The sequence below is a fragment of the Denticeps clupeoides genome, chromosome 15 (assembly GCF_900700375.1).
Source record: "Denticeps clupeoides chromosome 15, fDenClu1.1, whole genome shotgun sequence".
Taxonomy (NCBI): domain Eukaryota; kingdom Metazoa; phylum Chordata; class Actinopteri; order Clupeiformes; family Denticipitidae; genus Denticeps; species Denticeps clupeoides.
The window spans coordinates 11,460,768-11,471,938 of NC_041721.1; the positions used below are offsets into that span (position 1 = coordinate 11,460,768).

At 45.3% G+C, this 11,171-nt stretch overlaps 2 protein-coding genes across 2 annotated transcripts; one reads left to right on the forward strand and one right to left on the reverse strand.

Annotated features, from left to right (window-relative positions):
- Nucleotides 1-167: 167 nt before the first annotated feature.
- Nucleotides 168-5,885, reverse strand: rtcb (RNA 2',3'-cyclic phosphate and 5'-OH ligase). Its single transcript, XM_028955171.1, has 12 exons — nucleotides 5,698-5,885; nucleotides 5,522-5,600; nucleotides 5,378-5,445; nucleotides 5,199-5,298; nucleotides 4,238-4,394; nucleotides 3,769-3,925; nucleotides 3,403-3,562; nucleotides 2,901-3,076; nucleotides 2,267-2,455; nucleotides 1,718-1,828; nucleotides 1,461-1,580; nucleotides 168-699 (listed from the first exon to the last, which is right to left on the reverse strand). Exons 1-12 carry the CDS (start codon nucleotides 5,788-5,790, stop codon nucleotides 592-594), a joined length of 1,518 nt encoding a protein of 505 aa, XP_028811004.1. The 5' UTR covers nucleotides 5,791-5,885; the 3' UTR covers nucleotides 168-591.
- A 265-nt stretch (nucleotides 5,886-6,150) lies between these two features.
- fbxo7 (F-box protein 7) lies at nucleotides 6,151-9,937 on the forward strand. Its single transcript, XM_028954828.1, has 9 exons — nucleotides 6,151-6,528; nucleotides 6,853-7,087; nucleotides 7,372-7,632; nucleotides 7,907-8,051; nucleotides 8,188-8,271; nucleotides 8,353-8,448; nucleotides 8,533-8,709; nucleotides 8,826-8,872; nucleotides 8,976-9,937. The coding sequence occupies exons 1-9, from the start codon at nucleotides 6,407-6,409 to the stop codon at nucleotides 9,297-9,299; spliced, it is 1,491 nt and encodes a 496-aa protein (XP_028810661.1). The 5' UTR covers nucleotides 6,151-6,406; the 3' UTR covers nucleotides 9,300-9,937.
- The last annotated feature ends 1,234 nt before the right edge of the window (nucleotides 9,938-11,171 follow it).

The window sequence follows — 11,171 nt, forward strand, 5'->3', positions numbered from 1 at the left end:
CACTGCACATGAGTAGGGGTGGGGACCCGCCCTACGGTACGGTCTCAACAATAATTCCCTACTGTACACAACGCATGTAAATGACCGAGGTAAAAGTAGAATTGTATCGTAACCACACTGATACGAGATAACAGTATCAATATATAAGAAATAAACTGTACCATAGGAACACTCCTTCCTTTTATTAGACAATCATGAATCCCCCAACCCCTGTCTCTTTAACATAATAAAGTTTTTCTCTATCTGTAAAGCTGCAACAACGTCATTTTTGCTCAAGTGCTTTTATTTGAACGTGCCCACTATGGTTGTTTTCTGATCAACCATTAATGGTAAAAAAAAAGAAACATCTGAACTCTTTCGTGAGTTGACAGGGAAAACAAAAATTAAGAGAGTTGAGAGAACTTTTTAGGCAACTCCAGTCGTGTTGGGAGGCGAAGCTCAGACTGGTTTATAAAAACAAAAAAAAGTTACCTCTGCACAAAAAAAGTTGGGCGTACTGCAGGCACCTTGCCACTTTATAGACATTTCTTCACTAGGACTGTGGTCCCCATTTTGGTTGACCGGTCCACATCATGCCTAGTTCCCTCATCTTCAGCCCTTAATAACAGCAATGGGTCGAAGTTTGATGGCCTTCTTACTGATGCCGGCGTCGTGGCACGTGTCAACCACATCAGTTACGTTTTTGTAAGACTCAGGAGCCTGAAGAGTGATGGGGGAAAAAAAAAAAAAAAAAGTTAAATGAGATAAATCTATAAAGTAAAACAACAAAAGTTCACTTAAAATTTTGTGGTCAAAGGTCTAGGTCACTTCACGTTCTGGCGGCAGCATAAAAATTCTCGTTAAAAAGAAGTGCCGTTAGTGACTATGGCTGCCTGATCCCGGTAGGAGTTTCACGCTGCTCAGAGTGACCAATCGAATCCAAGCGGCCACTTCGAAACACACCCGAAGCTGGAATTTAGGAAAAGCTGATCTTAACAGTCTCTGAGTGTCGAGAGATCTACAACACAACATTATCGTCTTCATGTGAGTTTAGGGTTAAACCACGGCTATTGTTTTTTTGGGCGCTGAGCCCCGCAGTGAGCGCAGCAAGTGCCGTGTTTGGTCTGAAAGCGGCTTGAGATTTTCTCCAATGACCAGAAAGCGGTCTGTGTTCAGTCACAGGCTTCAGGTTGTAAAGGTTTGATTCGGGAGGTGGAGGAAACTTTGGTGGAAGTATGCAGAGAAATGTGTGCATATAAAACAACTATTACAAGGTGAGTGCAAACTAAATCTAGAGTTTTTCCTGCACATTGTTAGCAAATCAAAGAGTTCCTGAAGGTGTACTTAACTCCTGTATCATGTGACAATGTAAAAAATTTAAGGGATGCATCACTATGCGTCGATATTGATAATCAAAAACGAATCGCGATACAAGTGAAGGTTCACGCCTCTAGTGGTCACCTACTACTGCTGTTACCCACCTCCTCCATAACCAGTTTAGGGGAAGCCACTCTGATGGCGATGCCCTGGTCGGCCAACTTATCCAGGACATCCTGGAAGTCCAGGTTCCTACGCGACTTGGCACGAGATAAAGCGCGACCCTGGAAGAAGATTCAGGTGAGTCCTTCCAATGTGCTTCATGAAGCCAAATGCTTTTAAAGATAATAAGCCGTTAGTTCAATGCTCCATGTTCAGGTAACTATAAACTAAGCATGCTGGGAAAAGCATATGACCTCACCGCGCCATGGCAAGTGGTCCCAAATGTCTCCGTCATGCCCTGTTCTGTGCCTGTGAGGACATAACTGCAGGTGCCCATGGTGCCGCCGATGAGAACAGGCTGCCCAGTCAGCTAATTAGAACAAAAAAAGGTTATTACTAACATTTCCATTCGGACCCAAATGACCCCCTCCTAGTGGAAAATGTTAGTATAAAATAAAATAGCAAACAGCAACACATCTCAATATTTTACATGGTGATATTGTACCGATACAGGAAAATCAGATAATGATACTTTTGTATACAAAAATGTGGTACTGGCTCAGTCCTCTACATTTTATCTTATTGTTTTTGGTGTCCACTAGTTCAATGTGTTAAAATGCAAAGACAATACAGTACAAAGTAATTTCTGAGTTATGTTGTTTTGGCTGAATTATTAAAATAATATAATCTACACAGATCGTATGCAGCATCTTGTGTATCAGCTCTGTACAGTATCACAATATACTGTGACCGATGTATCGTGATACGTATCGTATTGTGAGATCCTTGTCAATACTCCAGCCAGTACCTGATAGTCTACAGCGATGAGTGGGTGGTGTGGGGGGAAGGCACGGGTGGAGCCTTTGCGATGCACAAGCAGGCTTTTCTGCTTGCCATCCACCATGTGCTCCTCCACTTTGGCGATGTTATGGGACACATCATAGATCACGTGCATGTCCAGGTCATCGGGTGTGGTGCTGAACACTTTCGAGAATGCCTACAAGATTTATTGTGTGCAAAGAGAACAGGCCAACACACACCCTGTTATCCAAACAGCCATAAAAAAAAAATTTTTAAAAATGTAATAATCCCCATATAAAGGATCACTACACACATTTATTATTTAGAATATAAATACTTGTTCCCTTTCACTATATGAAGTACACTAAATTAATTGTAATCACAAATACTACTGAATAACATGTTCTCGCTGAAAACTCACTGCCAATATTTTTTATAGTTAAACAAAATTATTACAACTATATAAAAACTTATATCTATAAAAATCCCCCCAATTACACCCAAGCTACTACTTCTAGTCTACTCTTGCTGGACGAGCAATCTGCACTCTTTAGGACCAATGTGATAAGAGCGAGTACATCTAGGAGAAACTCTCTTGATGTTTGTACAGTGAGGCAGCTGGAGGTGCAGGGGAAGCCCACCTGTCTGGTGAGGAAGGTCATGGAGGAGCGGTTGACCCAGGCGTAGTTCCCAGCAGCAGCCATGCCCTTAAGGTAGTCTTGACCTTCAGGGGAGGAGATGTGAGCGCAGGCCAGCTGACGGTCGTTCACTGTAATCTTGTCCCTCTTCATCGCCTTTTCCATGGCAACGAGGGCATCTGCAGGAAAAGATGATCATGACTGATAATATCTGTTACTATTCAAATGGAATACATTTTAAAATATCTCTCACTTTATAGTCTTGTGTGTGTAAAATGTAACTGCTGATGACATGGAATTTTGATTGAAATATGATCACACATATTTACAAGCAGAAATTGGTGTATTTAACTTCACAGTAAACAAATTAAAAATAAGTGCCGATTATTATACGATAATATGAATTCATGTTTTCCTGAACTGTATTAATAATAGAACTATACAGCAGAACTGGTTGGATTACCCCTGAATATATTTGCATATATTCAGACGAGACCGTTCTCACCTGTAGCAACCTGGTGGCCCAGGCCCCTGCTGCCACTGTGAATCATCACACAGACCTGGCCCTTGTGGTCAATGCCCATCTTCTTTGCTGCGTAGTCGTTGTAAATCTCGTCCACTACCTGAATCTCAGCGTAGTGGTTCCCCGCGCCCAAGGTCCCCAGCTGTAATGTACATACACAACAGGTTCTCTGGGTTCTCGACAAGACCACTGCAGGTTTATGTCTAGCACATTTGATTCAAATGAACAATAAAAAGCTCTGAAAGTGAAAATCAGAAACCTCTAAGAACCTCTGCATCAGACTGGTACAGCTGGAACTAAAGTTCAAGAGGCCATGCAGAAGGGGAAAAGCGAAAGGTGCTGTTTTACCTGCGGCAGGCCTCTCTTCTTGGCCTTGGAGGAGACCTTGTTGGGGTCTGCTTGTAGCATCCGGCCATACTCCTCACAGTGTTCTTTATCCTCTGCCCATGCGTAGCCCTCTCTCAGTGACCAGTCCACCCCCATCTCCAGCGCTTCCTCTAGATCCCTTCACGATCGATACGAAAAAAAAGCTAGCTGCAGACAGTGCTTTCTGTTTCTCTTGTCCCTTGCTTTTCATGGAACATCACCACCGTATTGGATTAGAACATTAGAATTATTATTTTGTTGTCCATGGATTGGAGTTCAACACTGTATAAACACATATAAACACTTTGTTTATATGTATTTGCAAATGACAATACATTTGTCTTCAGCATTGTCATGTTTTGCTACTTGTTTACACCGAATTGAGCAGCCAAAAGCATTAGTCACATGTTTAATTCATCTTTCATTTCCAAATTAATCCATTAAGGCTTACTTGGCACTCATGGGGATGACCCCTTTGGACCCCACCCCTACTGGAATGTGGTCGAACAAGGCCTGCGCCAGCTGCTCCTTCACCGGCTGGACGTCGCGCTCGTCCAGGTTGGTCCTCAGCAGACGAACGCCACAGTTTATGTCAAAACCCACTCCACCTATTTTCAGATGAGAGACGACGAGTCATGATTGGCCAACTACACAAATATTGATAACATGTAAGGCGCCCAGATTCAAGCTTGTGAAAAAGAGAACCCAAAAAAAAAAAAAACTTTCTCCTGCTTGTGTATGCGTTTCCATGTCGGTGACCCCTTTAGTAGCCACGGACATGTGAAAAGTGAAAGTGAAGTGATTTTCATTGTGATACACAGCAGCACAGCACACGGTGACTTTTTTCTGCTTTTAACCATCACCCTTGGTGAGCAGTGGGCAGCCATGACAGGCGCCCGGGTAGCAGTGTGTGGGGACGGTGCTTTACTCAGTCACCTTTACTCAGAGTCACCTCTGAGTTACTCAGTGGCACCTCAGTGGATCGGGATTCGAACCGGCAACCTTCTGATTGCCAGGCCACTTCCTTATCCACTAGGCCACCACTGCCCCATGTACGTGCACTCAGTCTCCCACAAATCACGGCCAAGGGTCAGACTATCTTTTAACCATTTGCATTGCAAATAGAGGGTCATGTGCTTGTGGTAACCAAGGAAACCGGTGCTGATGGCAGGTGCTACTTGCGGGGCCTTCCAGTGGTGATCTGCAGGGCAGACTATCCTACACACATAGGCATATAGTAACTAGTTTCACGAGAGATCCTCATGACATGACAATCTTTCAGGCAGCTCAAAAAAAAAAAAAAAAAAAAAAAAAAAAAAAAAAAAAAAAAAGACGGACAATTACCAGGTCCCAAAAAGAGGACCTGTCCTGGTAAAAAAAAATCCTAAAAATATGGACTTATAGAAATGTACCTGGAGACACGACAGAATTGGGGTCGTCCATATCAAACGCTGCCATGTTTCCGATGGCAAAGCCGTAGCCGGAGTGGACATCGGGAAGGCCGATCGATTTCTGTGGAGACGGTGCCGTACAGTCAGCCACGCCAGGTCAAATATCAAGACAGGCAGGTGCAACAACGCTGCTTACGTACATGCACTATTCCGGGAAGGGCGGCCACGTTACCGATTTGTTTCATGGCCGGAAGAAATCCTCCCGCAGCTGATAATAAAAATACATCATCGTTTAGATCACGTGTCAGGTTTCAATAAGAAATTTCATTTTTCCTTATCATTACCTCCACCGCGGCATGCGTTGCGCAGCTCCTCAAACATCAGCTTCTCCAAGTTGTCGTTGACATAGAAAACCCCTTCAACCTGCAGATGGAAATATGAGAAAAAAGCACGTCACATCGCTCTGATATTATAACATTAACCTTGTGCAGCCTTCCCAGAGCACGTCTCGCCATATTACCTTCATGTTCGGCACGAAACCCTTCTTGATTCGCCAGCAGTTCTTGTCGATTTTGTCCAGATACTGCAACTCGTCGTTGTACGAGCGACTCATCCTGCTGCTCCTGCTTGTCCGGCCGACCGAGACTATTTCAGAGAGAACCAGAGTCACCAGCGCTGCGCCATTCCTCGCAGCGGCTTCTTCTGCGGCGTGCGGGGTACGTCATGGCCGTCACCACGGCAACACGGCGCTCTACCGCCGCCAGCTGGCAAGGCGTGTTAAAGGTGCACATTTGTGCAAATAGATCCTCAAACGTTCCGTCTGTTTTTACACACACATCTTTAATTTAATAAAACGTATTTCCAAATGTATTCAAAATCGCGTTTTGCGTGTCACTGTTCAAATTTCCCAACAAATATTGCGTTTTTCTTCTTTTTTTTTAATCCTTGTCGCTTTCCGTAGTCGTTACAAACGCAAAAACGGAAGCGACGTGACGTTTCTGTTTGGAAAGTAAAATTGTAGAACGCGCGATAACGCCTAATAAAATACATACATTTACTTATTCATTAGTTTATTCCGTACATCGAGCTTCGTGGCTTCTCTTCTGCGTGCAGCAGCTATTTGAATTTACCATACGGAACGTTTCCAGCCTACCGATGCTGCTTTAAACGCCGATTCGGGAGGTTGCAGTCGGATCTCGGCGGTTCCGGAGCGCCGTGACAGAGCAACCATGAGGCTGCGTGTCAGGATAGCCCAGCAGACCAGCCGAGTGGAGCTGGAGGGTGAAGGCCCCACGCTGACAGACCTCACCGTCCGCATCAAGGAGATCCTTCTACCCTCTCATGGGCTCAGGTCTGGCGCTTTTACACGACTACATTTACAGCGTTTACCAGACGCCCTTATCCAGAGCGACTTACAGTCAGTACAGTCCCCCCTTGGAGACACTCAGGGTTAAGTGTCTCGATCAGGGACACAATGGTAGTAAGTGGGATTTGAACCTGGGTCTTCTGGTTCACAGGCGAGTGTGTTACCCACTAGGCTACTACCACCCTGCTACTAAGGACGACTCGGCCCTGCAGCGCCGTTGCTTTAACATGCATTTAGAAGGACGTGGCAGTGTGCGTTGTTAATAAGTAAATGTGACTGTCCACAGTTTTTTGTCCTTCTCCATCGCAGTCCAGAGACGGAATTCACCCTGTCCCTAAACGGCAGCGAGCGCCTGTGCGATGAGGGACAGACCCTGGCGTCCTGTGGCATCGTGCCCGGCGATCTGATTTGTGTTGCCCTGCCCCAGTCCTGCCCAGAGCCGAGTCCCTCTCCCCCTGCCAAGCTCCAGGCACTCTGCAGAAGCAGCATGCACCCTGAAAGTGTGCGGCACCCCGATACTACAGCAGCACAGCACCCTGATGAGGTGTGACTCCTGTGATATTATTTATCGTCTAACACACTAAAATTTAATGGCATTAAACTACCATTGAATAAAATAACTTACCTCTTCAAAATCCCTCTGTACCAACAGGAGAGCTCCTGATATTATATATTTTAGCCTCAGGAAAGATGCTTTTTCAAAAATAATAATTGTGTTCTCGTGAAATAGTCAGAATGTGAATATGGAAGACAAATTCTGTTTGTTTTTCTTAACATTACCATCGCATAAAGACTTGCATGCATACAATCTGTATTATGCTGTGAAAGACTGGAGCCAGTTGCAGCCACAGCAGCCCGACAGAAGCCAAGTCCAACACTGAGGAAAGAATTGGGTTTGAGGAGGAGGAGGAGAAGGAAGCTGCTCCAGGGCCCTTCGTCCCGGAGCCCATGCTGTGCAGTGAGACTGAGGAGGGAAAAGTTCCCCACTCGCTGCAGCTGCTCCACCATACCGGCCAGTGCCGCGGTCCCACCGACTGCCTCGTGGTGGCTCTGCACCTCCTCATGATGGAGACTGGTTTTGTTCCGCAGGTCTGGTTTGCCACAGTCTTTCAAAATTATTATTCATTATTATTATATATTATTATATATATCTGTTTACTGACTTGTCTCATAATGAACAATATGGTTTGTGTCTGTAAAATGTCCCCAAAAATACATACACAAGTACCAATACAATAATAAAAATATTTGATTTGATAAAAAAAAAAAATTTTCATTGTTACAGATCAAAATTGGGTTTAAATTTTTTTTTCTTAAAGTATTATAGTGCCAGTATGGGTGACGGTGTTTGCTTTTTGATTAGGGCTCAGAGGGCAGGCTTGCTGAGATGCCCCCTGGATGGCAGGCTGCTGGAGGGGTCTACAGGTTTCAGTATGCCCACCCGCTCTGTGAAAACAGCCAGACCGTGATGGCCGCCATTCCCATGGGCGCGACACTTGTCATCAACGGTGCGCCAGACACACAGCAGCACAGAGTCAATGGGGCGAACAAAACAGCCTTTTAGATCTGTCTGTTGTTGTGAACTGACTTGACTGCTCTCAATTTCTTATTAATCTGTGATGCTTCTGTTTTGTCATTTTGCAGCTAGTTTGAAGATGAGTGACACAGTCAACAATGCAAGGAAGCTTACGCTAAAACCATCTTCCTATGTGACAGACAACTGGGCAGGTTAGTGATTTGAAAGTGGGAATTGTACATGATTTTTTTTTTTTTTTTTTTTGCTGGTGCACATTCATGTTCTTATTGCAGATGAGAACATCACTGCCGTCTACAGAGACTTAAGAAAACTGTCCCATATTTTCAAAGACCAGCTCGTTTACCCCCTGATGGCATCAGCCCGGCAAGGTATGAGGTGTTCGATAAAACTCCCTATGGTTACCGAACACTTGTTAAAGGCTGTTTCACATCCCTCAATCTCGAAATTTACAGCCATGGGGCTTCCTGCACTCTTTGGTCTGCCGGTCCTGCCCCCGGAGCTGCTGCTGCGAATCTTGCGTCTGCTGGACGTGGCCTCGTTGGTCGCGCTCTCGTCTGTCAGCAGGGACCTCAACATTGCCACAGAGGACCCCTCGCTTTGGAGACACCTGTATCGGCGGGATTTCCGAGGTGACCCTCTGCCCCTGTCACAGAAACACAAATGAATGATCTTCTAGCTCATTTTACATCCAGTAGCATGACGTGTGGTACTTAGTCTGAAGCTCAACCAGTTTCTTCTGCTGCAGCAACAAACAGCCAGCAGGCAGAGGCCAGAGACACTAACTGGAAAGAGGTGAGTTGACCAAAGGACATTTTGAACCCAACACCTTTAGCGCAATTTTAATGCCAGAGGAGAAAGTCTGTTCTGTTCATTAATTCATTTTTATTCCCTTCAGCTTTACAAAAAGAGGTTCAAACAACGGAAGGAGATGGGCCGATACAGGGCCATTCCCCACCCCTACATGATTCCCCCGATTTTCCCACTTCACCCTCGTCCCTATGCTCCAATACTTGTACCCATCTACCCCCCTGGCATCATTGGCGGAGAGTACGATGAAAGGCCTGGTATCCCTCATGGCATCCTGCCGTCCCCACGCTATGATCCCATTGGTCCACTACCTGGCCATGACCTTGACCACGGGGTAGGGCTGCCATTTGGACGACAGCCACTGAGACCTGGTGGGAACAGGCCAGCAAATATTCGGCGAGGATTTATCTAAATCTCATCATTTCAGTTCTGCGTTAGTTATTCTGCAGCAAGGATTTAACCCCGACATTGTCAGCATAAACACATTATAATATATGCTAGTTCTATTTTTGCATTTCAGCATTGTCCCTTTGTGATCATTCCCATTGGCTTGCTTTCATTTCTTGAGTGGGAAAGTAGATGACGATTTATGGCTGTAGTGCTCATTCGAAAAGCTTTCAATAAAACCAGAAGGCTTTACGATGCCCCTGGAATGATATGCAGCCTTTGATATACAGCCGTACAGAGACTGGAACTCTGTGTACGAAGGACATGTCCACCCTGTGTGCCCTGCTCTTATGTATTTGAAGTCATTACTTTGCTTAGGTAGATGTCCCAATGTTGTAAACAGCCTTTACGGGTCATTGTGTGCCCAGCTTAATCGCTCAGAGCCACACTTAGGAGAATTGGTCCTCCATAACCCTAGTTGCTAACAAAATGTTGGGGTGTGGGTTGTGGTTTCCTGTCTTTCCAGTGTTGGGTGTGGTGATATTTTGCCTGTGGTGAAGTGTCTCATGCTTTCCAGAATGAAATGTTTGGATCCACAAAATACACAGCTGGTCACTGAGTGGATTTTTTGAAAACCTAAAAATAAATCTCCTGTCCCCCTTGGTCAACTGGACAGCTTCTCATACCAAACAGCACGGATAATGAAGCATATTGTATCAAATAAACTAAATTTAAAAAGAAAAAATTGTGGTCTGTAAAAATAAATGGAACACAAAAATAAGACAAATTAGATCTGAATGAATAAAATGTTCTTATTAAATACTTTGTGTTGTCAGCACATATGTAAAAAAACAATCACACAAAAATTATCTATGGAAATCAATATTATGAACCCATGGAGGTCTGGATTTAAAGTCAATCTCAAAAATGGATATACGCACTACAGGCTGATCCAACTTTGATGTAATGTCCTTAAAACAGGTCAAAATGAGGCTCAGTAGTGTGTGTGGCCTCCACGTGCCTGTATGGACATGCTCCTGATGAGGTGCCAGATGGCCTCCTGAGGGATCTCCTCCCAGACCTGAAGTAATGCATCGGCCAACTCCTGGACAGTGTGGTGCAATGTGGTGTTGGTAGATGGAGCGAGACATGATGTCCCAGATGTGCTCAACTGGATTCAGGCCTGTGGAACGGTTGGGCCAGTCCATAACATCAATGTGTTTGCCACACTGCAGCCATATGAGGTTCAGCATTGTGTTGCATTAGGAGGAACCCAGGGCCAACCATACCAGCATATGATCTCACAAGGAATCTGAGGATCTCTACCTAATGGCAGTCAGGCTACCTCTGTCGAGCACATGTAGGGCTATGCCACCTCACCCCATTACCGATCCACTGCTGGAGGATGTTGCAGGCAGCAGAACATTCTCCACGGCATCTCCAGACTCTGTCACATTTGCTCGGTGTGAACCTGCTTATATCTGTGAAGAGCAGAGGGCACCATTGGCGAATTTGCCAGTCTTGCTGTTCTCTGGCGACCTGTGGACGTTGTGCCCTCATATCACCCTCATGGAGTCTGTTTCTGACCATTTGACAGACATACATCTGTAGCCTGCTGGAGGTCTTTTTGCAGGGCTCTGGCAGTGCTCCTCCTGTTCCTCCTTACACAAAGGCCGGAGGTAGCGGTCCTGCTGCTGGGTTGTTGCCGTCCTATGTCCTTCTCCACATCTACTGATGTCCTGGCCTGTCTCCTGGTAGCACTACCATTCTCTGGACACTACACTGACAGACACAGCGAACCTTCTTGCCACAGCTCGCATTGATGTGCCATCCTGGATGAGCTGCACTACCTGAGCCACTTGCGTGGGTTTTAGAACCTGTCCCATGCACTGAAGCC